This window comes from Procambarus clarkii, chromosome 67 (genome assembly GCF_040958095.1).
Source record: "Procambarus clarkii isolate CNS0578487 chromosome 67, FALCON_Pclarkii_2.0, whole genome shotgun sequence".
Taxonomy (NCBI): Eukaryota; Metazoa; Arthropoda; class Malacostraca; order Decapoda; family Cambaridae; genus Procambarus; species Procambarus clarkii.
In genome coordinates, this window is record NC_091216.1 from 17336804 (window position 1) to 17363799 (window position 26996).

General features: G+C 55.5%; 4 protein-coding genes across 4 annotated transcripts in view; 1 reads left to right on the forward strand and 3 right to left on the reverse strand.

Moving 5' to 3' along the window:
• Positions 1 to 26996, reverse strand: part of LOC123767553 (CD82 antigen) — a 690815-nt gene that overhangs the window by 256312 nt on the left and 407507 nt on the right. The gene's annotated exons all lie outside the window — the stretch shown is intronic.
• Positions 1 to 26996, forward strand: part of LOC123767767 (uncharacterized) — a 672233-nt gene that overhangs the window by 84172 nt on the left and 561065 nt on the right. The gene's annotated exons all lie outside the window — the stretch shown is intronic.
• LOC123767864 (uncharacterized) lies at positions 1177 to 1956 on the reverse strand. The gene has a single exon (XM_045757912.2). It carries the CDS (start codon positions 1954 to 1956, stop codon positions 1177 to 1179), a length of 780 nt encoding a protein of 259 aa, XP_045613868.2.
• LOC138355368 (calphotin-like) lies at positions 18065 to 18634 on the reverse strand. The gene has a single exon (XM_069310253.1). It carries the CDS (start codon positions 18632 to 18634, stop codon positions 18065 to 18067), a length of 570 nt encoding a protein of 189 aa, XP_069166354.1.

The following is a 26996-nucleotide window of genomic DNA, read 5'->3' on the forward strand; positions in this document are numbered from 1 at the left end:
TTTATTAATTCTGCTAGAATTTACCTACTTAAAATTGTCTGTTAGATTAAGGACCTGCCCGAAACGCTGCGCGTACTAGTGGCTTTACAAGAGTGTAATTACTGTACTATGCTATGTATTCTCACAAACCCAATGTACCTTCTTGTATATAAATAAATAAATAAATAAATAAATAAATAATAAACGTTATTTTCCTTTTTGCGGATAAGATGAATATAAGTAGTGTTGCTTCGCTTCATACGTAAACATCAACAATTTTTTCCTTGTCATCATCCTGTTTTAAATTTAATTTAAGTATTACCTAAATGACTTGGCCCCAACGTGTTGCATTAGAGTGTAATACCCGCGGTGGTGCTGTCTCTCCGGCTGTCCAGAAATATGCAGGCTGGCCGCCCTTCAGTGTCTTGCCTAATGTTTGTTGCCTGGTCATAGAATTGTATTAATGTTGTGAAGCAAGATTTACCGTCCCTGAACCCGTGCTGGTGATGAGCTGTAAAGTTCCTTCTCACCAGATGTTCTACCAGCCTTTTCCCCTCACAATTTGTTCTGTTAAGTTGAATGGTATGCAAGTTAGGGACATTGGCCTGTAGTTCAGTGACTCCTGTCAATCCACTTTCTTCTATATCGGGACTACTTTAGCCGTCTTCCAAATTTTTGGCAGTTCCCCTGTTACCCTTGAGTTATTATACACTATTGTGAGTTTTAGGCATGATGCTTTTGCTCCTTCTTTTAGTATCTATGGTGAGATTCCGACTGGGCCTTCAGCCTTTGCCACATCAAACTCAACCAAATGCTTCCTAACCTCCCCACTGGTAATCTCAAACTCCGCCAGTGGTGCCTGGTTAGATATTGCCTCTCTTTGTTCAGGAAGTTCTCCTTGCTCTAATGTAAAGACCTCCTGGAATTTTGTATTGAGTTCCTTACACACTTCCTTCTCATTTGTAGTGAACCTGTTTACTCCCATCTCCAGTTTCATTACCTGTTTTTTCACTGTTGTTTTCCTTCTGATGTGACTGTGCAGTAACTTAGGTTGTTGAGTCTTTGCTTTATTTGCTGTCATTTCCGTTACTGTCTTTCTGCCTCTCTTCTGATCCTGTGTGTTGTGTTGTGTAGCTTTGTGAAAGATTTTATTATGATTGCCAACACAGTTTTATGAAATTAAAGATTTTAAAATGATCATAATGAGGTGATGGAAGCGTTAATCTGTGGTGATAGCTGGGGGCGGACGTGGGGGGCGGGGGCGGGGGCAGACGTGGGGGGCGGGGGCGGGGTGACGTGGGGGGCGGGGGCAGACGTGGGGGGCGGGGGCAGACGTGGGGGGCGGGGGCGGGGGCAGACGTGGGGGGCGGGGGCGGGGAGACGTGGAGGCGGGGGCGGACGTGGGGGGCGGGGGCAGACGTGGGGGGCGGGGGCGGGGGCGGACGTGGGGGGCGGGGGCGGGGAGACGTGGAGGCGGGGGCGGACGTGGAGGCGGGGGCGGACGTGGGGGGCGGGGGCGGACGTGGGGGGCGGGGGCGGACGTGGGGGGCGGGGGCGGGGAGACGTGGAGGCGGGGGCAGACGTGGGGGGCGGGGGCAGACGTGGGGGGCGGGGGCGGGGAGACGTGGGGGCGGGGGCGGACGTGGGGGGCGGGGGCGGGGAGACGTGGGGGGCGGGGGCAGACGTGGGGGGCGGGGGCAGACGTGGGGGCGGGGGCAGACGTGGGGGCGGGGACAGATGTGGGGGGTGGGGGCGGGGGCAGATGTGGGGGGTGGGGGCGGGGGCAGACGTGGGGGCGGGGACAGATGTGGGGGGTGGGGGCGGGGGCAGACGTGGGGGCGGGGACAGATGTGGGCGGTGGGGGCGGGGGCAGACGTGGGGGCGGGGGCGGACGTGGGGGCGGGGAGACGTGGGGCCGGGGGTACACGTGAGGGCGGGGGGCAGACGTGGGAGTGGGCGGGTCAACCACCCCCCCATGCCGCCCCGCCGCCCACCAAGATTTACGCGGGCGGTAACCAGCCTACAAATCGCTCAGTTCCCCCTCCAGTCTTCCGGGTAGGGATTTTCCCGCCCATTGGCGCCCAGACTGATGCTCCCGCCGCGCGCCGCGTCACGCCGCCATCTTTGTAACGCCGTTCTTCCCGCATTATTGGCCGTGGTTGAGCGGGACGGTGTTCTGTAGAACCAAATCTGTACCAATATTTCCTATGGCCTTGTAAATATATATTATTGTCGGCATTAGTGACCGCTGTTAATGGGTTATGTTGTTAAGTTGTAGCGTAGTTAAGCTGTTAGTGACCTTTATTGACCTGACTCACCTTATCTGGAGTGTGTGTCAACCCCACCTGCACAGACCTTACGAGAATTAAATAGTGAATACGGTATATAAATAGATCTTAAAAAGATCTTGAAAGATGTTAAAAGTCTCCCGGGTCGCGTGCAGCTTCCTCTTGTGGATGCTGAGGGTGTTCCAAGATGCAGCAGCAGCAGGAGAGGGGAGACACCCTTGACGGCCAGGGAAGCCGTCCCAGGTTCATGACATGAAGGTGATGCCGTCCGTTTTGGACCAAGGCTCCTTTAAGACGCCACCGACGAAACCTCTACATCTCTTCTAGAGGAAGGCACCCTTATCTTGAGGTTATCTTGAGATGATTTCGGGGATTTTTAGTGTCCCCGCGGCCCGGTCCTCGACCAGGCCTCCACCCCCAGGAAGCAGCCCGTGACAGCTGACTAACACCCAGGTACCTATTTTACTGCTAGGTAACAGGGGCATAGGGTGAAAGAAACTCTGCACATTGTTTCTCGCCGGCGCCTGGGATCGAACCCAGGACCACAGGATCACAAGTCCCGCGTGCTGTCCGCTCGGCCGACCGGCTCCCTTGTTTATATTGATTTAATAGTTTTTACCCGCTAGGAAACTTTACAACCAAGAGTTGTTAGTGAACCTGGTAGTGCTTCGGGTGGTGTAGCTGATAGGTGTAGGTGGCAGGTGTAGCTGGCAGGTGTGGTGTGGTGTAGGTGGCAGGTGTGGTGTGGTGTAGGTGGCAGGTGTAGCTGGCAGGTGTGGTGTGGTGTAGCTGGCAGGTGTCGCTGGCAGGTGTGGTGTACGTGGCAGGTGTAGCTGGCAGGTGTGGTGTGGTGTAGGTGGCAGGTGTCGCTGGCAGGTGTGGTGTGGTGTAGGTGGCAGGTGTCGCTGGCAGGTGTGGTGTGGTGTAGGTGGCAGGTGTCGCTGGCAGGTGTGGTGTGGTGTACGTGGCAGGTGTAGCTGGCAGGTGTGGTGTGGTGTAGGTGGCAGGTGTAGCTGGCAGGTGTGGTGTGGTGTAGGTGGCAGGTGTAGCTGGCAGGTGTGGTGTGGTGTACGTGGCAGGTGTAGCTGGCAGGTGTGGTGTGGTGTACGTGGCAGGTGTCGCTGGCAGGTGTGGTGTGGTGTACGTGGCAGGTGTAGCTGGCAGGTGTGGTGTAGGTGGCAGGTGTAGCTGGCAGGTGTGGTGTGGTGTACGTGGCAGGTGTAGCTGGCAGGTGTGGTGTGGTGTACGTGGCAGGTGTAGCTGGCAGGTGTGGTGTGGTGTACGTGGCAGGTGTCGCTGGCAGGTGTGGTGTGGTGTAGGTGGCAGGTGTAGCTGGCAGGTGTGGTGTGGTGTACGTGGCAGGTGTAGCTGGCAGGTGTGGTGTGGTGTACGTGGCAGGTGTCGCTGGCAGGTGTGGTGTGGTGTACGTGGCAGGTGTAGCTGGCAGGTGTGGTGTGGTGTAGGTGGCAGGTGTAGCTGGCAGGTGTGGTGTAGGTGGCAGGTGTCGCTGGCAGGTGTGGTGTGGTGTAGGTGGCAGGTGTCGCTGGCAGGTGTGGTGTGGTGTACGTGGCAGGTGTAGCTGGCAGGTGTGGTGTGGTGTAGGTGGCAGGTGTCGCTGGCAGGTGTGGTGTGGTGTAGGTGGCAGGTGTCGCTGGCAGGTGTGGTGTGGTGTACGTGGCAGGTGTACCTGGCAGGTGTGGTGTGGTGTACGTGGCAGGTGTCGCTGGCAGGTGTGGTGTGGTGTACGTGGCAGGTGTAGCTGGCAGGTGTGGTGTGGTGTAGGTGGCAGGTGTAGCTGGCAGGTGTGGTGTGGTGTAGGTGGCAGGTGTCGCTGGCAGGTGTGGTGTGGTGTAGGTGGCAGGTGTAGCTGGCAGGTGTGGTGTGGTGTAGGTGGCAGGTGTAGCTGGCAGGTGTAGCTGGCAGGTGTGGTGTGGTGTAGGTGGCAGGTGTAGGTGGCAGGTGTGGTGTGGTGTAGGTGGCAGGTGTCGCTGGCAGGTGTGGTGTGGTGTAGGTGGCAGGTGTAGCTGGCAGGTGTGGTGTGGTGTACGTGGCAGGTGTAGCTGGCAGGTGTGGTGTGGTGTAGGTGGCAGGTGTGGTGTGGTGTAGGTGGCAGGTGTAGCTGGCAGGTGTGGTGTAGGTGGCAGGTGTCGCTGGCAGGTGTGGTGTGGTGTAGGTGGCAGGTGTCGCTGGCAGGTGTGGTGTGGTGTACGTGGCAGGTGTAGCTGGCAGGTGTGGTGTGGTGTAGGTGGCAGGTGTCGCTGGCAGGTGTGGTGTGGTGTAGGTGGCAGGTGTCGCTGGCAGGTGTGGTGTGGTGTACGTGGCAGGTGTAGCTGGCAGGTGTGGTGTGGTGTAGGTGGCAGGTGTAGCTGGCAGGTGTGGTGTGGTGTAGGTGGCAGGTGTAGCTGGCAGGTGTGGTGTGGTGTACGTGGCAGGTGTAGCTGGCAGGTGTGGTGTGGTGTACGTGGCAGGTGTCGCTGGCAGGTGTGGTGTGGTGTACGTGGCAGGTGTAGCTGGCAGGTGTGGTGTAGGTGGCAGGTGTAGCTGGCAGGTGTGGTGTGGTGTACGTGGCAGGTGTAGCTGGCAGGTGTGGTGTGGTGTACGTGGCAGGTGTAGCTGGCAGGTGTGGTGTGGTGTACGTGGCAGGTGTCGCTGGCAGGTGTGGTGTGGTGTAGGTGGCAGGTGTAGCTGGCAGGTGTGGTGTGGTGTACGTGGCAGGTGTAGCTGGCAGGTGTGGTGTGGTGTACGTGGCAGGTGTCGCTGGCAGGTGTGGTGTGGTGTACGTGGCAGGTGTAGCTGGCAGGTGTGGTGTGGTGTAGGTGGCAGGTGTAGCTGGCAGGTGTGGTGTAGGTGGCAGGTGTCGCTGGCAGGTGTGGTGTGGTGTAGGTGGCAGGTGTCGCTGGCAGGTGTGGTGTGGTGTACGTGGCAGGTGTAGCTGGCAGGTGTGGTGTGGTGTAGGTGGCAGGTGTCGCTGGCAGGTGTGGTGTGGTGTAGGTGGCAGGTGTCGCTGGCAGGTGTGGTGTGGTGTACGTGGCAGGTGTAGCTGGCAGGTGTGGTGTGGTGTACGTGGCAGGTGTCGCTGGCAGGTGTGGTGTGGTGTACGTGGCAGGTGTAGCTGGCAGGTGTGGTGTGGTGTAGGTGGCAGGTGTAGCTGGCAGGTGTGGTGTGGTGTAGGTGGCAGGTGTCGCTGGCAGGTGTGGTGTGGTGTAGGTGGCAGGTGTAGCTGGCAGGTGTGGTGTGGTGTAGGTGGCAGGTGTAGCTGGCAGGTGTGGTGTGGTGTAGGTGGCAGGTGTAGGTGGCAGGTGTGGTGTGGTGTAGGTGGCAGGTGTCGCTGGCAGGTGTGGTGTGGTGTAGGTGGCAGGTGTAGCTGGCAGGTGTGGTGTGGTGTACGTGGCAGGTGTAGCTGGCAGGTGTGGTGTGGTGTAGGTGGCAGGTGTAGGTGTAGGTGTGGTGTGGTGTAGGTGGCAGGTGTCGCTGGCAGGTGTGGTGTGGTGTAGGTGGCAGGTGTAGCTGGCAGATGTGGTGTGGTGTAGGTGGCAGGTGTAGCTGGCAGGTGTGGTGTGGTGTACGTGGCAGGTGTAGCTGGCAGGTGTGGTGTGGTGTAGGTGGCAGGTGTAGCTGGCAGGTGTGGTGTGGTGTAGGTGGCAGGTGTAGCTGGCAGGTGTGGTGTGGTGTACGTGGCAGGTGTAGCTGGCAGGTGTGGTGTGGTGTAGGTGGCAGGTGTAGCTGGCAGGTGTGGTGTGGTGTAGGTGGCAGGTGTCGCTGGCAGGTGTGGTGTGGTGTAGGTGGCAGGTGTAGGTGTAGGTGACAGGTGTAGGAGGCAAGGAAGAGGAGGAGGAGGAGAGGAGAGCATCTAGCAAGTGAGGGAGACAAGGAAGCAACAAAGGGGAAGACGGATAAGGGGAACACCAGTAAAGGCAGGGAGAGGGAAGTGAGAGTGAAGAACTGGGGCAGAGGAGAACCGTGAGATGAAACACGTGAGACGGCCAACAGACGATAAGAAAGTTAGCATCATTACCATGTGGGGGGGGGGGGAGTCCTAGCCTGGGAATAGGGCGTCCTAGCCTGGGAAGGGGGGGTCCTAGCCAGGGGAGTCCTAGCCAAGGATGGGGAGTCCTAGCCTGGGAAGGGGGGGGGGTCCTAGCCAGGGGAGTCCTAGCCAAGGAAGGGGAGTCCTAGCCTGGGAAGGGGGGGTCCTAGCCAGGGGAGTTTTAGCCAAGGAAGGGGAGTCCTAGCCTGGGACGGGGGGGTCCTAGCCAGGGGAGTCCTAGCCAAGGATGGGGAGTCCTAGCCTGGGAAGAGGGGGTCCTAGCCAGGGGAGTCCTAGCCAAGGATGGGGAGTCCTAGCCTGGGAAGAGGGGGTCCTAGCCAGGGGAGTCCTAGCCAAGGATGGGGAGTCCTAGCCTGGGAAAGGGGGGTCCTAGCCAGGGGAGTCCTAGCCAAGGATGGGGAGTCCTAGCCTGGGAAGGGGGGTCCTAGCCAAGGATGGGGAGTCCTAGCCTGGGAAGGGGGGTCCTAGCCTGGGAAGGGGGGTCCTAGCCAGGGGAGTCCTAGCCAAGGATGGGGAGTCTTAGCCTGGGAAGGGGATGGATAGCGAGGGAAGGGGAGTCCTAGCCTGGGAAGGGGATGGATAGCGAGGGAAGGGGAGTCCTAGCCAGGGAAGGGGATGGATAGCGCGGGAAGGGGAGTCCTAGCCTGGGAAGGGGATGGATAGCGAGGGAAGGGGAGTCTTAGCCTGGGAAGGGGATGGATAGCGAGGGAAGGGGAGTCCTAGCCAGGGAAGTGGATGGATAGCGAGGGAAGGGGAGTCCTAGCCTGGGAAGGGGATGGATAGCGAGGGAAGGGGAGTCTTAGCCTGGGAAGGGGATGGATAGCGAGGGAAGGGGAGTCCTAGCCAGGGAAGGGGATGGATAGCGAGGGAAGGGGAGTCCTAGCCAGGGAAGGGGATGGATAGCGAGGGAAGGGGAGTCCTAGCCAGGGAAGGGGATGGATAGCGAGGGAAGGGGAGTCCTAGCCAGGGAAGGGGATGGATAGCGAGGGAAGGGGAGTCCTAGCCAGGGAAGGGGATGGATAGCGAGGGAAGGGGAGTCCTAGCCAGGGAAGGGGATGGATAGCGAGGGAAGGGGAGTCCTAGCCAGGGAAGGGGATGGATAGCGAGGGAAGGGGAGTCCTAGCCAGGGAAGGGGATGGATAGCGAGGGAAGGGGAGTCCTAGCCAGGGAAGGGGATGGATAGCGAGGGAAGGGGGATGATAGGGAAGGTCCTGAAGAAGTGAACACGGGCAAGGGAAGTGAAAAATGAGTTGTGGGAGGAAGAGAAATGGTTAAGGGAGAGAGTGAAGGGGTGTATGGAGAGGGGGAGGGGGGTTAGAGGGGGGGGATTATTATTCACCCCCTTCATCCATTGTTATTCACCCCTTCATCCACTGGTATATACCCGTCTTATCACCCCGCGCTCTTCCCCCTTGTAAGACAACGTAAAGATTTCTTAAGCTTTCTTCTTACCTGAAATTTCTCATTCTGGGAAACAACTTTGTCATCCTTTTCTGTGCACTTTCTAGAGCATTTATTTGCAAAGTGTTGTGCTCCAGAGTGAGAGATACGAGAGGAACTCCTCAGGAGACTCCAGAGGTTCTTGACACTACAGTAAGTGAGGGGGACTTGGAGATAGCAAGACATGTGTCCCTCTCACATACAGGTCAGTGTCCCCCTCACATACAGGCCAGTGTCCCCGTCACATACAGGCCAGTGTCCCCTCACATACAGGCCAGTGTCCCCTCACATACAGGCCAGTGTCCCCACACATACAGGCCAGTGTCCCCTCACATACAGGTCAGTGTCCCCTCACATACAGGCCAGTGTCCCCTCACATACAGGCCAGTGTCCCCACACATACAGGCCAGTGTCCCTCTCACATACAGGTCAGTGTCCCCCTCACATACAGGCCAGTGTCCCCTCACATACAGGCCAGTGTCCCCTCACATACAGGCCAGTGTCCCCACACATACAGGCCAGTGTCCCCACACATACAGGCCAGTGTCCCCTCACATACAGGTCAGTGTCCCCTCACATACAGGCCAGTGTCCCCTCACATACAGGTCAGTGTCCCCTCACATACAGGCCAGTGTCCCCTCACATACAGGCCAGTGTCCCCACACATACAGGCCAGTGTCCCCTCACATACAGGCCAGTGTCCCCTCACATACAGGCCAGTGTCCCTACACATACAGGCCAGTGTCCCCACACATACAGGCCAGTGTCCCCTCACATACAGGTCAGTATCCCCTCACATACAGGCCAGTGTCCCCACACATACAGGCCAGTGTCCCCTCACATACAGGCCAGTGTCCCCACACATACAGGCCAGTGTCCCCCTCACATACAGGCCAGTGTCCCCTCACATACAGGCCAGTGTCCCCTCACATACAGGCCAGTGTCCCCACACATACAGGCCAGTGTCCCCTCACATGCAGGCCAGTGTCCCCACACATACAGACCAGTGTCCCCCTCACATACAGGCCAGTGTCCCCTCACATACAGGTCAGTGTCCCCTTACATACAGGCCAGTGTCCCCTCACAGGCCAGTGTCCCCTCACATACAGGCTAGTGTCCCCACACATACAGGCCAGTGTCCCCCTCACATACAGGCCAGTGTCCCCTCACATACAGGTCAGTGTCCCCTCACATACAGGCCAGTGTCCCCTCACAGGCCAGTGTCCCCTCACATACAGGCCAGTGTCCCCTCACATACAGGCCAGTGTCCCCCTCACATAGAGGCAAGTGTCCCCTCACATACAGGCCAGTGTCCCCCACACAGGACAGTGTCCCCACACATACAGGCCAGTGTCCCCTCACATACAGGCCAGTGTCCCCCTCACATACAGGCCAGTGTCCCCTCACATACAGGCCAGTGTCCCCTCACATACAGGCCAGTGTCCCCTCATATACAGGCCAGTGTCCCCCTCACATACAGGTCAGTGTCCCCACACATACAGGCCAGTGTCCCCTCACATACAGGCCAGTGTCCCCACACATACAGGCCAGTGTCCCCTCACATACAGGCCAGTGTCCCCTCACTTACAGGCCAGTGTCCCCTCACATACAGGCCAGTGTCCCCACACATACAGGCCAGTGTCCCCTCACATACAGGTCAGTGTCCCCACACATACAGGCCAGTGTCCCCTCACATTAAGGCCAGTGTCCCCCTCACATACAGGCCAGTGTCCCCTCACATACAGGCCAGTGTCCCCCTCACATACAGGCCAGTGTCCCCTCACATACAGGTCAGTGTCCCCTCACATACAGGTCAGTGTCCCCTCACATACAGGTTAGTGTCCCCTCACTTACAGGCCAGTGTCCCCTCACATACAGGTCAGTGTCCCCCACACATACAGGCCAGTGTCCCCTCACATACAGGCCAGTGTCCCCTCACATACAGGTCAGTGTCCCCTCACATACAGGCCAGTGTCCCCTCACAGGCCAGTGTCCCCTCACATACAGGCCAGTGTCCCCACACATACAGGCCAGTGTCCCCCTCACATACAGGCCAGTGTCCCCTCACATACAGGTCAGTGTCCCCTCACATACAGGCCAGTGTCCCCTCACAGGCCAGTGTCCCCTCACATACAGGCCAGTGTCCCCTCACATACAGGCCAGTGTCCCCCTCACATAGAGGCCAGTGTCCCCTCACATACAGGCCAGTCTCCCCCACACATACAGGCCAGTGTCCCCACACATACAGGCCAGTGTCCCCTCACATACAGGCCAGTGTCCCCCTCACATACAGGCCAGTGTCCCCTCACATACAGGCCAGTGTCCCCTCACATACAGGCCAGTGTCTCCTCATATACAGGCCAGTGTCCCCCTCACATACAGGTCAGTGTCCCCACACATACAGGCCAGTGTCCCCTCACATACAGGCCAGTGTCCCCTCACATACAGGCCAGTGTCCCCACACATACAGGCCAGTGTCCTCTCACATACAGGCCAGTGTCCCCTCACTTACAGGCCAGTGTCCCCTCACATACAGGCCAGTGTCCCCTCACAGGCCAGTGTCCCCTCACATACAGGCCAGTGTCCCCCTCACATACAGGCCAGTGTCCCCTCACATACAGGCCAGTGTCCCCCTCACATACAGGCCAGTGTCCCCTCACATACAGGCCAGTGTCCCCCTCACATACAGGCCAGTGTCCCCTCACATACAGGTCAGTGTCCCCTCACATACAGGTCAGTGTCCCCTCACATACAGGCCAGTGTCCCCTCACATACAGGTTAGTGTCCCCTCACTTACAGGCCAGTGTGCCCTCACATTTAAGTCAGTGTCCCCCACACATACAGGCCAGTGTCCCCTCACATACAGGCCAGTGTCCCCTCATATACAGGCCAGTGTCCCCTCATATACAGGCCAGTGTCCCCACACATACAGGCCAGTGTCCCCTCACTTACAGGCCAGTGTCCCCTCACATACAGGCCAGTGTCCCCTCACTGGCCCCAGTGTCCCCTCACATACAGGTCAGTGTCCCCTCACATACAGGCCAGTGTCCCCTCACATACAGGTCAGTGTCCCCACACATACAGGCCAGTGTCCCCTCACATACAGGCCAGTGTCCCCTCACATACAGGCCAGTGTCCCCACATACAGGCCAGTGTCCCCACACATACAGGCCAGTGTCCCCTCACATACAGGCCAGTGTCCTCTCACATACAGGCCAGTGTCCCCACACATACAGGCCAGTGTCCCCTCACATACAGGCCAGTGTCCCCACACATACAGGCCAGTGTCCCCCTCACATACAGGCCAGTGTCCCCTCACATACAGGCCAGTGTCCCCACACATACAGGCCAGTGTCCCCACACATACAGGCCAGTGTCCCCTCACATACAGGCCAGTGTCCCCTCACATACAAGCCAGTGTCCCCACACATACAGGCCAGTGTCCCCTCACATACAGGCCAGTGTCCCCACACATACAGGCCAGTGTCCCCTCACATACAGGCCAGTGTCCCTACACATACAGGCCAGTGTCCCCACATATACAGGCCAGTGTCCCCACACATACAGGCCAGTGTCACCACACATACAGGCCAGTGTCCCCTCACATACAGGCCAGTGTCCCCTCACATACAGGCCAGTGTCCCCACACATACAGGCCAGTGTCCCCTCACATACAGGCCAGTGTCCCCTCACATACAGGCCAGTGTCCCCTCACATACAGGCCAGTGTCCCCACACATACAGGCCAGTGTCCCCACACATACAGGCCAGTGTCCCCTCACATACAGGCCAGTGTCCCCTCACATACAGGCCAGTGTCCCCACACATACAGGCCAGTGTCCCCTCACATACAGGCCAGTGTCCCCACACATACAGGCCAGTGTCCCCTCACATACAGGCCAGTGTCCCCACACATACAGGCCAGTGTCCCCACACATACAGGCCAGTGTCCCCTCACATACAGGCCAGTGTCCCCTCACATACAGGCCAGTGTCCCCACACATACAGGCCAGTGTCCCCTCACATACAGGCCAGTGTCCCCTCACATACAGGCCAGTGTCCCCTCACATACAGGCCAGTGTCCCCTCACATACAGGCCAGTGTCCCCACACATACAGGCCAGTGTCCCCCTCACATACAGGCCAGTGTCCCCACACATACAGGCCAGTGTCCCCTCACATACACCACCACCATCTGGTGACCATGGTGGTGGTGGTGGTGGTGGTGGTGGACCATCTGGTGACCATGGTGGTGGTGGTGGTGGTGGACCATCTAGTGACCATGGTGGTGGTGGTGGTGGTGGTGGACCATCTGGTGACTATGGTGGTGGTGCTGGACCATCTAGTGACCATGGTGGTGGTGGTGGTGGTGGACCATCTGGTGACCATGGTGGTGGTGGTGGTGGTGGTGGACCATCTAGTGACCATGGTGGTGGTGGTGGTGGTGGACCATCTAGTGACCATGGTGGTGGTGGTGGTGGTGGTGGTGGACCATCTGGTGACCATGGTGGTGGTGGTGGTGGACCATCTAGTGACCATGGTGGTGGTGGTGGTGGTGGACCATCTAGTGACCTTGGTGGTGGTGGTGGTGGTGGACCATCTGGTGACCATGGTGGTGGTGGTGGTGGTGGTGGACCATCTGGTGACCATGGTGGTGGTGGTGGACCATCTGGTGACCATGGTGGTGGTGGTGGTGGTGGTGGTGGTGGTGGACCATCTGGTGACTATGGTGGTGGTGGTGGACCATCTAGTGACCATGGTGGTGGTGGTGGTGGTGGACCATCTAGTGACCATGGTGGTGGTGGTGGTGGTGGTGGACCATCTGGTGACCATGGTGGTGGTGGTGGACCATCTGGTGACTATGGTGGTGGTGGTGGTGGACCATCTAGTGACCATGGTGGTGGTGGTGGTGGTGGACCATCTGGTGACCATGGTGGTGGTGGTGGTGGACCATCTAGTGACCATGGTGGTGGTGGTGGTGGTGGACCATCTGGTGACCATGGTGGTGGTGGTGGTGGACCATCTGGTGACCATGGTGGTGGTGGTGGTGGACCATCTAGTGACCATGGTGGTGGTGGTGGTGGTGGACCATCTAGTGACCTTGGTGGTGGTGGTGGTGGTGGACCATCTGGTGACCATGGTGGTGGTGGTGGTGGTGGTGGTGGTGGACCATCTAGTGACCATGGTGGTGGTGGTGGTGGTGGTGGACCATCTGGTGACCATGGTGGTGGTGGTGGTGGTGGTGGACCATCTGGTGACCATGGTGGTGGTGGTGGTGGTGGACCATCTGGTGGTGGTGGTGGTGGTGGTGGACCATCTGGTGACCATGGTGGTGGTGGTGGACCATCTAGTGACCATGGTGGTGGTGGTGGTGGTGGACCATCTAGTGACCATGGTGGTGGTGGTGGTGGTGGACCATCTAGTGACCATGGTGGTGGTGGTGGTGGTGGTGGTGGTGGTGGACCATCTGGTGACCATGGTGGTGGTGGTGGTGGTGGTGGACCATCTGGTGACCATGGTGGTGGTGGTGGTGGTGGACCATCTGGTGGTGGTGGTGGTGGTGGTGGTGGTGGTGGTGGTGGTGGACCATCTGGTGACCATGGTGGTGGTGGTGGTGGTGGACCATCTAGTGACCATGGTGGTGGTGGTGGTGGTGGACCATCTAGTGACCATGGTGGTGGTGGTGGTGGTGGTGGACCATCTAGTGACCATGGTGGTGGTGGTGGTGGTGGTGGTGGTGGACCATCTGGTGACCATGGTGGTGGTGGTGGTGGACCATCTGGTGACCATGGTGGTGGTGGTGGTGGTGGACCATCTGGTGGTGGTGGTGGTGGTGGTGGTGGACCATCTGGTGACCATGGTGGTGGTGGTGGACCATCTGGTGACCATGGTGGTGGTGGTGGTGGTGGTGGTGGTGGACCATCTAGTGACCATGGTGGTGGTGGTGGTGGTGGTGGTGGTGGACCATCTGGTGACCATGGTGGTGGTGGTGGTGGACCATCTGGTGACCATGGTGGTGGTGGTGGTGGTGGACCATCTAGTGACCATGGTGGTGGTGGTGGTGGTGGACCATCTAGTGACCATGGTGGTGGTGGTGGTGGTGGACCATCTGGTGACCATGGTGGTGGTGGTGGTGGTGGTGGTGGTGGTGGTGGACCATCTGGTGACCATGGTGGTGGTGGTGGTGGTGGTGGACCATCTAGTGACCATGGTGGTGGTGGTGGTGGTGGACCATCTGGTGACCATGGTGGTGGTGGTGGTGGTGGACCATCTGGTGACCATGGTGGTGGTGGTGGTGGTGGTGGTGGACCATCTGGTGACCATGGTGGTGGTGGTGGTGGTGGACCATCTGGTGACCATGGTGGTGGTGGTGGTGGTGGTGGACCATCTAGTGACCATGGTGGTGGTGGTGGACCATCTGGTGACCATGGTGGTGGTGGTGGTGGTGGACCATCTGGTGACCATGGTGGTGGTGGTGGTGGTGGACCATCTGGTGACCATGGTGGTGGTGGTGGTGGTGGTGGTGGTGGACCATCTAGTGACCATGGTGGTGGTGGTGGTGGTGGACCATCTGGTGACCATGGTGGTGGTGGTGGTGGTGGACCATCTGGTGACCATGGTGGTGGTGGTGGTGGTGGTGGTGGACCATCTAGTGACCATGGTGGTGGTGGTGGTGGTGGTGGTGGTGGTGGACCATCTAGTGACCATGGTGGTGGTGGACCATCTGGTGACCATGGTGGTGGTGGTGGTGGTGGACCATCTAGTGACCTTGGTGGTGGTGGTGGTGGTGGACCATCTGGTGACCATGGTGGTGGTGGTGGTGGTGGTGGTGGACCATCTAGTGACCATGGTGGTGGTGGTGGTGGTGGTGGACCATCTAGTGACCATGGTGGTGGTGGTGGTGGTGGTGGACCATCTAGTGACCTTGGTGGTGGTGGTGGTGGTGGACCATCTGGTGACCATGGTGGTGGTGGTGGTGGTGGACCATCTGGTGACCATGGTGGTGGTGGTGGTGGACCATCTGGTGTCCATGGTGGTGGTGGTGGTGGTGGACCATCTGGTGACCATGGTGGTGGTGGTGGTGGTGGACCACCTGGTGACCATGGTGGTGGTGGACCATCTAGTGACCATGGTGGTGGTGGTAATGGTGGACCATCTGGTGACCATGGTGGTGGTGGTGGTGGTGGTGGTGGTGGTGGTGGTGGTGGACCATCTAGTGACCATGGTGGTGGTGGTGGACCATCTGGTGACCATGGTGGTGGTGGTGGTGGTGGACCATCTGGTGACCATGGTGGTGGTGGTGGTGGTGGTGGACCATCTGGTGACCATGGTGGTGGTGGTGGTGGTGGACCATCTAGTGACCATGGTTGTGGTGGTGGTGGTGGTGGTGGACCATCTAGTGACCATGGTGGTGGTGGTGGACCATCTGGTGACCATGGTGGTGGTGGTGGTGGTGGACCATCTGGTGACCATGGTGGTGGTGGTGGTGGTGGTGGTGGTGGACCATCTGGTGACCATGGTGGTGGTGGTGGTGGTGGACCATCTAGTGACCATGGTGGTGGTGGTGGTGGTGGTGGTGGACCATCTAGTGACCATGGTGGTGGTGGTGGTGGTGGTGGTGGTGGACCATCTGGTGACTATGGTGGTGGTGGTGGTGGTGGACCATCTGGTGACCATGGTGGTGGTGGTGGTGGTGGACCATCTAGTGACCATGGTGGTGGTGGTGGTGGTGGTGGTGGTGGACCATCTAGTGACCATGGTGGTGGTGGTGGTTGTGGTGCTGGTGGTGGTGGTGGACCATCTGGTGACTATGGTGGTGGTGGTGGTGGTGGTGGACCATCTGGTGACCATGGTGGTGGTGGACCATCTGGTGACCATGGTGGTGGTGGTGGTGGACCATCTAGTGACCATGGTGGTGGTGGTGGTGGTGGACCATCTGGTGACCATGGTGGTGGTGGTGGTGGTGGTGGACCATCTAGTGACCATGGTGGTGGTGGTGGTGGTGGAACATCTGGTGACCATGGTGGTGGTGGTGGTGGTGGACCATCTGGTGACCATGGTGGTGGTGGTGGTGGTGGACCATCTAGTGACCATGGTGGTGGTGGTGGTGGTGGACCATCTGGTGACCATGGTGGTGGTGGTGGTGGTGGACCATCTAGTGACCATGGTGGTGGTGGTGGTGGTGGTGGTGGTGGACCATCTAGTGACCATGGTGGTGGTGGTGGTGGTGGTGGTGGACCATCTAGTGACCATGGTGGTGGTGGTGGTGGTGGTGGACCATCTAGTGACCATGGTGGTGGTGGTGGTGGACCATCTGGTGACCATGGTGGTGGTGGTGGTGGACCATCTAGTGACCATGGTGGTGGTGGTGGTGGTGGACCATCTAGTGACCATGGTGGTGGTGGTGGTGGTGGACCATCTGGTGACCATGGTGGTGGTGGTGGTGGTGGACCATCTGGTGACCATGGTGGTGGTGGTGGTGGACCATCTAGTGACCATGGTGGTGGTGGTGGTGGTGGTGGTGGACCATCTGGTGACCATGGTGGTGGTGGTGGTGGTGGTGGTGGACCATCTGGTGACCATGGTGGTGGTGGTGGACCATCTGGTGACCATGGTGGTGGTGGTGGACCATCTGGTGACCATGGTGGTGGTGGTGGTGGTGGTGGTGGTGGTGGACCATCTGGTGACCATGGTGGTGGTGGTGGTGGTGGACCATCTAGTGACCATGGTGGTGGTGGTGGTGGTGGTGGTGGACCATCTAGTGACCATGGTGGTGGTGGTGGTGGTGGTGGTGGTGGTGGACCATCTAGTGACCATGGTGGTGGTGGTGGACCATCTGGTGACCATGGTGGTGGTGGTGGTGGTGGTGGACCATCTGGTGACCATGGTGGTGGTGGTGGTGGTGGTGGACCATCTGGTGACCATGGTGGTGGTGGTGGACCATCTGGTGACCATGGTGGTGGTGGTGGTGGTGGTGGTGGACCATCTGGTGACCATGGTGGTGGTGGTGGTGGACCATCTAGTGACCATGGTGGTGGTGGTGGTGGTGGTGGTGGACCATCTAGTGACCATGGTGGTGGTGGTGGTGGTGGACCATCTGGTGACCATGGTGGTGGTGGTGGTGGTGGTGGACCATCTGGTGACCATGGTGGTGGTGGTGGTGGTGGACCATCTGGTGACCATGGTGGTGGTGGTGGTGGTGGACCATCTAGTGACCATGGTGGTGGTGGTGGTGGTGGACCATCTAGTGACCATGGTGGTGGTGGTGGTGGTGGACCATCTGGTGACCATGGTGGTGGTGGTGGTGGTGGACCATCTAGTGACCATGGTGGTGGTGGTGGTGGTGGTGGTGGACCATCTAGTGACCATGGTGGTGGTGGTGGTGGTGGACCATCTAGTGACCATGGTGGTGGTGGTGGTGGTGGACCATCTGGTGACCATGGTGGTGGTGGTGGTGGTGGTGGACCATCTGGTGACCATGGTGGTGGTGGTGGTGGTGGTGGACCATCTGGTGACCATGGTGGTGGTGGTGGTGGTGGACCATCTGGTGACCATGGTGGTGGTGGTGGTGGTGGACCATCTAGTGACCATGGTGGTGGTGGTGGTGGTGGTGGTGGACCATCTAGTGACCATGGTGGTGGTGGTGGTGGTGGACCATCTAGTGACCATGGTGGTGGTGGTGGTGGTGGTGGACCATCTAGTGACCATGGTGGTGGTGGTGGTGGTGGACCATCTGGTGACCATGGTGGTGGTGGTGGTGGTGGACCATCTAGTGACCATTGTGGTGGTGGTGGTGGTGGACCATCTGGTGACCATGGTGGTGGTGGTGGTGGTGGTGGTGGTGGACCATCTAGTGACCATGGTGGTGGTGGTGGTGGTGGACCATCTGGTGACCATGGTGGTGGTGGTGGTGGTGGTGGTGGACCATCTAGTGACCATGGTGGTGGTGGTGGTGGTGGACCATCTAGTGACCATGGTGGTGGTGGTGGTGGTGGACCATCTGGTGACCATGGTGGTGGTGGTGGTTCAGAAGGCCTTGACTACATGGTCAATAAGCCAATGGCTGGTGGTGATCTGATGGCCTCAGTAAGGATGGGAGCTCATCCCACCTCTAGCCCAAAGGAGGAGGAGGAGGATGATGCTCCCTGGGAGGGTGGGGCTCGGGGCCATCTGTCTTGAGAGTCAGCTGATGCCGGGTAGTGAGGCTGTGGTTGCCATGACGACCGTGGTCGCTAGGGAAGTGACGTAGTACATGTGACGTCACGACCCTCCCTCCCCCCCCTGCCCCCCCTCACACATGGACACTACCTCTCACTGAGCTGCTAGTGTGAGTGTGGCCATGTTGAGAGGTGCTAGTGTGAGTGTGGCCATGTTGAGAGGTGCTAGTGTGTGTGTGGCCATGTTGAGAGGTGCTAGTGTGTGTGTGGCCATGTTGAGAGGTGCTAGTGTGAGTGTGGCCATGTTGAGAGGTGCTAGTGTGTGTGTGGCCATGTTGAGAGGTGCTAGTGTGGGTGTGGCCATGTTGAGAGGTGCTAGTGTGTGTGTGGCCATGTTGAGAGGTGCTAGTGTGAGTGTGGCCATGTTGAGAGGTGCTAGTGTGGGTGTGGCCATGTTGAGAGGTGCTAGTGTGGGTGTGGCCATGTTGAGAGGTGCTAGTGTGTGTGTGGCCATGTTGAGAGGTGCTAGTGTGGGTGTGGCCATGTTGAGAGGTGCTAGTGTGAGTGTGGCCATGTTGAGAGGTGCTAGTGTGGGTGTGGCCATGTTGAGAGGTGCTAGTGTGAGTGTGGCCATGTTGAGAGGTGCTAGTGTGGGTGTGGCCATGTTGAGAGGTGCTAGTGTGAGTGTGGCCATGTTGAGAGGTGCTAGTGTGAGTGTGGCCATGTTGAGAGGTGCTAGTGTGTGTGTGGGGCCATGTTGAGAGGTGCTAGTGTGTGTGTGGCCATGTTGAGAGGTGCTAGTGTGAGTGTGGCCATGTTGAGAGGTGCTAGTGTTTGTGTGGCCATGTTGAGAGGTGCTAGTGTGAGTGTGGCCATGTTGAGAGGTGCTAGTGTGGGTGTGGCCATGTTGAGAGGTGCTAGTGTGAGTGTGGCCATGTTGAGAGGTGCTAGTGTGAGTGTGGCCATGTTGAGAGGTGCTAGTGTGTGTGTGGCCATGTTGAGAGGTGGTAGTGTGTGTGTGGCCATGTTGAGAGGTGCTAGTGTGTGTGTGGCCATGTTGAGAGCTGCTAGTGTGAGTGTGGCCATGTTGAGAGGTGCTAGTGTGAGTGTGGTCATGTTGAGAGGTGCTAGTGTGAGTGTGGCCATGTTGAGAGGTGCTAGTGTGTGTGTGGCCATGTTGAGAGGTGCTAGTGTGTGTGTGTGGCCATGTTGAGAGGTGCTAGTGTGAGTGTGGCCATGTTGAGAGGTGCTAGTGTGTGTGCGGCCATGTTGAGAGGTGCTAGTGTGTGTGTGGCCATGTTGAGAGGTGCTAGTGTGAGTGTGGCCATGTTGAGAGGTGCTAGTGTGTGTGTGGCCATGTTGAGAGGTGCTAGTGTGTGTGTGTGGCCATGTTGAGAGGTGCTAGTGTGTGTGTGGCCATGTTGAGAGGTGGTAGTGTGAGTGTGGCCATGTTGAGAGGTGCTAGTGTGTGTGTGGCCATGTTAAGAGCTGCTAGTGTGTGTGTGGCCATGTTGAGAGGTGCTAGTGTGTGTGTGGCCATGTTGAGAGGTGCTAGTGTGTGTGTGGCCATGTTGAGAGGTGCTAGTGTGAGTGTGGCCATGTTGAGAGGTGCTAGTGTGTGTGCGGCCATGTTGAGAGGTGCTAGTGTGTGTGTGGCCATGTTGAGAGGTGCTAGTGTGAGTGTGGCCATGTTGAGAGGTGCTAGTGTGTGTGTGGCCATGTTGAGAGGTGCTAGTGTGTGTGTGTGGCCATGTTGAGAGGTGCTAGTGTGTGTGTGGCCATGTTGAGAGGTGCTAGTGTGTGTGTGGCCATGTTGAGAGGTGCTAGTGTGAGTGTGGCCATGTTGAGAGGTGCTAGTGTGTGTGTGGCCATGTTGAGAGGTGCTAGTGTGTGTGTGGCCATGTTGAGAGGTGCTAGTGTGAGTGTGGTCATGTTGCTCACTATTGCAATAATAAGCCCCCCCACTCCCCTCACTTATCTCCCACTCCCCCCCCAACTCCCCCCCCACTCCCCCCACTCCCCCCCAACTCCCCCCCCACTCCCCCAACTCCCCCTCAACTCCCCCCCCCCACTCCCCCCCAACTCCCCCTACTCCCCCCCAACTCCCCCCAACTCCCCCAACTCCCCCCAACTCCCTCCCCCACTCCCCCCCACTCCCCCCCAACTCCCCCCCAACTCCCCCCCAACTCCCCCCCAACTCCCCCCACTCCCCCCCAACTCCCCCCCCCCCTGGCCCCTTGTGAGGAAGACAGCTGGCAGTTAAGGCTCCAACACAACAATTATATTAAGGGTGAAAGTGCTGACGTGTTCCTCAGAATTGTCTCTCGCCAATTTAAATGTCTGATTTCGTGTTGCTGTCATCCAGTTGTTCCCGTCTACTGTGAGGAGGGAAGGAACGATTGACGGAATTGACGGAGAAGAGAAGTTGAGAAGAGAGGATAGAAGGAAAGAACTATTAGGTGAAAGCGCCAAGCCATTACGACTATATAGTACTGGGAAAGGGTCAGGATAATAATTTGGGATGGGACGGGGGGAAGGAGTGGTGCCCAACCACTTGTGGACGGTCGGGGATTGAACGCCGACCAGCATGAAGTGAGAGCGACGCTCTACCGTCCTGCCCAAGTAGTGGGACTAAGAAGAGAGGAGTGATTATTTTCTTGTCATGATGATATGATTCTTGAGGTTATCTTGAGATGATTTCGGGGCTTAGTGTCCCCGCGGCCCGGTCCTCGACCAGGCCTCCACCCCCAGGAAGCAGCCCGTGACAGCTGACTAACTCCCAGGTACCTATTTACTGCTAGGTAACAGGGGCATCAGGGTGAAAGAAACTTTGCCCAGTATATGATGGATAAAGAGTGCTTCTTAAGTTGCTGTAGAATGGGGGACATGGAAGAGGGCAGATGAAGGAGAAGAAGCAAAATTGGAAGAAAATAGAGAAAAAGGAAGACAAGAAGAAAGGAAGAAATGCAGTAAGAGTAGAGACGGAAGATGATTAGCGGGAGGAGGAAGATTGCGAGAGTAAAAGATGGAATAATGGCAGTACTGTCATAGAAAACGGGGACAAGGGTGAGTACCATAAAGCTATCATAGAAAACAGGAACAAGGGTGAGTACCATAAAGCTATCATAGAAAACAGGAACAAGGGCGAGTACCATAAAGCTATCATAGAAAACGGGGACAAAGGGTGGATATTTGACGGAAGAGATGAGTAAGGAAACAAATAATTGGTTAAAAAAAAAGCTGAGAGAGATGAGGGAGAGTGAAGAATAATGAGTAAACACAGACATAATACACTAAAGGCAAATAATAAATGAATAGAGAAGTGTAGGACATCCTCCACCAGGTTCACGCCACCACCGTGAAGGGAAAGGGGAGGGGTAGGGAGGCAAAGGGAAGGAGGTAGGGAAGGGGGAATCATACATGTGTCTTATACCTCACCTATAATGCAGTAACCATGGCTCGCTGCATGGTCAACCACTTCCCTCCCCTCTCCTGGGTGATGAGAGGAACCCCTGACGCCTGGTCAATAAAGCACGACTGGCTCCTGGTTCAATAGGTAGTATATATATATATATATATATATATATATATATATATATATATATATATATATATATATATATATATATATATATATATATATATATATATATATATATATATATATATATATATATATATATATATATATATATATATATATATATATATATATATATCTTGGCACAAGACCAGTCCCCGAACTAAGAGTTTTGAACTACCAAGACTCGTCAGGACGTCTTAGTGTCTCTTGAGGAGACACGCAATACTGTTCCCTCATGGTGTCTGTACTGGGTGAGACTGGGTGTACTGGGTATACTGGGGTGTACTGGGTGGGCCTGGGTGTACTGGGGTGTACTGGGTGAGACTGTGTGTACTGGGTGTACTGGGTGAGCCTGGGGTGTACTGGGTGAGACTGGGTGTACTGGGGTGTACTGGGTGAGACTGGGTGTACTGGGTGAGACTGGGTGTACTGGGTGAGACTTGGTGTACTGGGTGTAAACTCCACTTGAACGAGTACACAGGCTGATGACAAAGATAATCCCTGGTACTGGAAACCTTCCTTGTGAAGAGGAGATTAATAAAGATTAATTTACACAATTTTAATCTCTAGGAAGACGAAGATTAAGGGCTGGCATGATTGAAGTATATAAATAGGTCAAAGGGTCTTATATATAAATAGGTCAAAGGGTCTTATATATAAATAGGTCAAAGGGTCTTATGTATAAATAGGTCAAAGGGTCTTATATATAAATAGGTCAAAGGGTCTTATATATAAATAGGTCAAAGGGTCTTATATATAAATAGGTCAAAGGGTCTTATATATAAATAGGTCAAAGGGCCTTATAAATAGGTCAAAGGGTCTTATATATAAATAGGTCAAAGGGTCTTGTATATAAATGGGTGAAAGGTAATGCCAAAAATGGCTTTCATTACACTGACACAAAACCTCAAAGCATTGGAAAACTTTAATTCCAGGAATGCCTTGGGTAAATACTGGTTTGGAAACAAGATTGTTGATTATGGTACCAATTGACGAGTAAACATAATGCACGCGGCATCGTTGGAGTGTTTCAAGCGTAGGTTAAACATATATACGAATGAATTTGAGTGGACATTACTAGGAAGTGCCTCGCATGGGCCAGTAGGCCGTCTGTAGTTCCCTGTATTCTAGCTACACATGCCACCTACACAATTTTAAGGGGAATATGCAAATTAGACAAGGACAGCAGTTTCAGATGTAGGGTAGTTAGGACAAGACCCCTGGAAACACAAACCGAAACTGTCTCTATTTTCCGCTTGTTACAACTTGAAATAAAGTTGTTACATCTTGGCTTAACGTGTTTATGACGTATTAGAACGTTGTTACAACTTGCTATATTGGTTGTTATAACAGGTTAGGTGGTGTTAAAACTTGCTCGAACGTTGTACCAACGTCGTAGTTTCGGTGTGTGTTTGGTGGGGTACGACACGTGTGTAGAATCGACAAAAGCAAATGAGTCAGAGTAAAGTGAAAAAAAAAATATTGTTTGTGTTCCCAGGAGGTATAAGACCGAATTACTTGTGACTCTTGTTAGCAGACTTAAGAGCTCTCAGCTCACACAGCTTATCTTAAGAGCTCTCAGCTCACACAGCTTATCTTAAGAGCTCTCAGCTCACACAGCTTATCTTAAGAGCTCTCAACTCACACAGCTTATCTTAAGAGCTCTCAGCTCACACAGCTTATCTTAAAGAGCTCTCAGCTCACACGGCTTATCTTAAGAGCTCTCAGCTCACACGGCTTATCTTAAGAGCTCTCAGCTCACACAGCTTATCTTAATAGCTCTCAGCTCACACGGCTTATCTTAAGAGCTCTCAGCTCACACAGCTTATCTTAAGAGCTCTCAGCTCACACAGCTTATCTTAAGAGCTCTCAACTCACACAGCTTATCTTAAGAGCTCTCAGTTCACACAGCTTATCTTAAGAGCTCTCAGCTCACACGGCTTATCTTAAGAGCTCTCAGCTCACACGGCTTATCTTAAGAGCTCTCAGCTCACACGGCTTATCTTAAGAGCTCTCAGCTCACACAGCTTATCTTAAGAGCTCTCAGTTCACACAGCTTATCTTAAGAGCTCTCAGCTCACACAGCTTATCTTAGGAGCTCTCAGCTCACACGGCTTATCTTTAGAGCTCTCAGCTCACACGGCTTATCTTTAGAGCTCTCAGCTCACATAGCTTATCTTAAGAGCTCTCAGCTCACACGGCTTATCTTAAGAGCTCTCAGCTCACAGAGCTTATCTTAAGAGCTCTACGCTATTAGTTTTCCCAATTTGCAAACAAGACCCCCATTAACACCCTACAAAAACGACGATCGGCGCTAACCACACCATTGACGACCTTAGATACAGCCCCTACGACCCCGAACTACGATCTTAGATTCAGCCCCTACGACCCCGAACTACGATCTTAGATTCAGCCCCTACGACCCCGAACTACGACCTTAGATACAGCCCCTACGACCCCGAACTACGACCTTAGATACAGCCCCTACGACCCCGAACTACGACCTTAGATACAGCCCCTACGACCCCGAACTACCTTAGATACAGCCCCTACGACCCCGAACTACGATCTTAGATTCAGCCCCTACGACCCCGAACTACGACCTTAGATACAGCCCCTACGACCCCGAACTACGACCTTAGATACAGCCCCTACGACCCCGAACTACGATCTTAGATTCAGCCCCTACGACCCCGAACTACGACCTTAGATACAGCCCCTACGACCCCGAACTACGACCTTAGATACAGCCCCTACGACCCCGAACTACGACCTTAGATACAGCCCCTACGACCCCGAACTACGACCTTAGATACAGCCCCTACGACCCCGAACTACGATCTTAGATACAGCCCCTACGACCCCGAACTACGACCTTAGATACAGCCCCTACGACCCCGAACTACGATCTTAGATTCAGCCCCTACGACCCCGAACTACGACCTTAGATACAGCCCCTACGACCCCGAACTACGACCTTAGATACAGCCCCTACGACCCCGAACTACGACCTTAGATACAGCCCCTACGACCCCGAACTACGACCTTAGATACAGCCCCTACGACCCCGAACTACGACCTTAGATACAGCCCCTACGACCCCGAACTACGACCTTAGATACAGCCCCTACGACCCCGAACTACGACCTTAGATACAGCCCCTACCACCCCGAACTACGACCTTAGATACAGCCCCTACGACCCCGAACTACGACCTTAGATACAGCCCCTACGACCCCGAACTACGAACTTAGATACAGCCCCTACGACCCCGAACTACGACCTTAGATACAGCCCCTACGACCCCGAACTACGACCTGAGATACAGCCCCTACGACCCCGAACTACGACCTGAGATACAGCCCCTACGACCCCGAACTACGACCTGAGATACAGCCCCTACGACCCCGAACTACGACCTTAGATACAGCCCCTACGACCCCGAACCACGTCAGTGGGTTCTTCCCCTCGGCCACAACCTGATCCCGTCTCTATCTTACAACCCGGCCCTCACCCACCACCCCAACCTGACACTTTCCTTCCTCCCCCCCCCTGCCCCCCCCCGGTGCCACAGCGTTCCCTCATGCCCCCCCCCCCCGCCCCCCTCTGCCTCAGTTCACGTGACACTGTAGAAATTTATGACACTGCGTTTTGTGGCGGCAAATTATATAGGTACACTGCCGGGGCTGATTGTGTGCGTGTGTGCGTGTGTGTGTGTGTGTGTGTGTGTGTGTGTGTGTGCGTGCGTGCGTGTGTGTGTGTGTGTGTGTGTGTGTGTGTGTGTGTGTGTGTGCGTGCGTGCGTGTGCGTGTGTGTGTGTGTGTGTGTGTGTGTGTGTGTGTGCACTTTAAGCAATTTGACACAGTACCACAAGAGACTGGTAAATAAGCTGCAGAAACAAGCTGGAGTAAGTGGTAAGGTGCTCCAGTGGATAAGGGAGTACCTAAACAATAGGAAGCAGAGAGTTACTGTGAGGGGTGAGACCACAGATTGGCGTGAAGTCACCAGTGGAGTCCCACAGGGCTCTGTACTCGGACCTATCCTGTTTCTGATATACGTGAATGATCGTCCAGAAGGTATCGACTCATTTCTCTCAATGTTTGCTGATGATGCTAAAATTATGAGAAGGATTAAGACAGAGGAAAACTGCAAGATGCTACAGGATGACCTGGACCGACTGAAGGAATGGTCCAACAAATGGCTACTAGAGTTTAACTCGAGCAAGTGCAAAGTGATGAAGATAGGCGTAGGGATGAGGAGGCCAAACACAAGGTACCAGCTGGGAGAGGAAGTCCTTCAGGAGTCATGACGAGAGAAAGATCTGGGGGTTGATGTCACACCAGACTTGTCCCCTGAAGCACACATCAAAAGGATAACATCAGCGGCGTACGCAAGGCTGGCGAACATAAGAACTGCCTTCAGAAACTTGTATAAGGAATCATTCAGAAGTTTGTAAGCCACATATGTCAGACCAATATTGGAATATGCAGCTCCAACCTGGAGTCCACATATAATCAAAGACAAAACGAAGTTAGAAAAGGTTGAGAGGCATGCCACCAGGCTAGTTCCCGAGCTGAGAGGTATGAGCTACGAGGAAAGATTGCTGAACTGAAGCTCACTACACTCAAAGACAGAGGAGTTAGGGGGAGACATGATCACAACCTATAAAATTCTTAAAGGAATTAACAAGGGTAGATAAAGTTAAACTGTTCAGCACAGGTGAGACACGAACAAGGGGACACAGGTGGAGACTGAGTACCCACATGAGCCACAGAGACGTTAGAAAAAGCTTTTTCAGTGTCAGAGTAGTTAACAGGTGGAATGCATTAGGCAGTGATGTGGTGGAGGCTGACTCCATACACAGTTTTAAGTGTAGATATGACAGAGCCCAGTAGGCTCAGGAACCTGTACACCCATTGATTGACAGTTGAGAGGCGGGACCAAAGAGCCAGAGCTCAACCCCCGCAAGCACAACTAGGTGAATACAACTCGGTGAATACACAGTATTTAGAAACTGAGAAAGGACGTTGACAGGTTCACTGAGAATGATAAGGAGGTGTACGAGGAACTCAACAAGAGATACCAGGTGTGTACAATAGAGCAAGGGGAAGTTTCTGAACTGAGAGAGGGAGAGTATTACACCAGGCAGCACGTGAGGCATTTCAGGTTACGACTGGTAAGGTTAGGCAGTAATGAAGATTGTGAGCAATAACTCGTAGGACATCTAGGAGAAAAGGAAATTTGTGACACATCGCCTAAGGATGGTGAATCTTGCCTCATAGGTTTCGAAATTAGACAAGACAGTAAAAGGTGGGCAGACCGCATTTTTTTGGATTGCCAGAAAGCCTTTGACACAGTGCCCTTTAAGAGATCTTAAGTTGGAGAAGCAGGCAGGAGTAACAGGGAAGGTACTCCAATGGATAAGGGAGTACCTAAGCAACAGGAGACAGGGAGTACCTAAGCAACAGGAGACAGGAAGTACCTAAGCAACAGGAGACAGGAA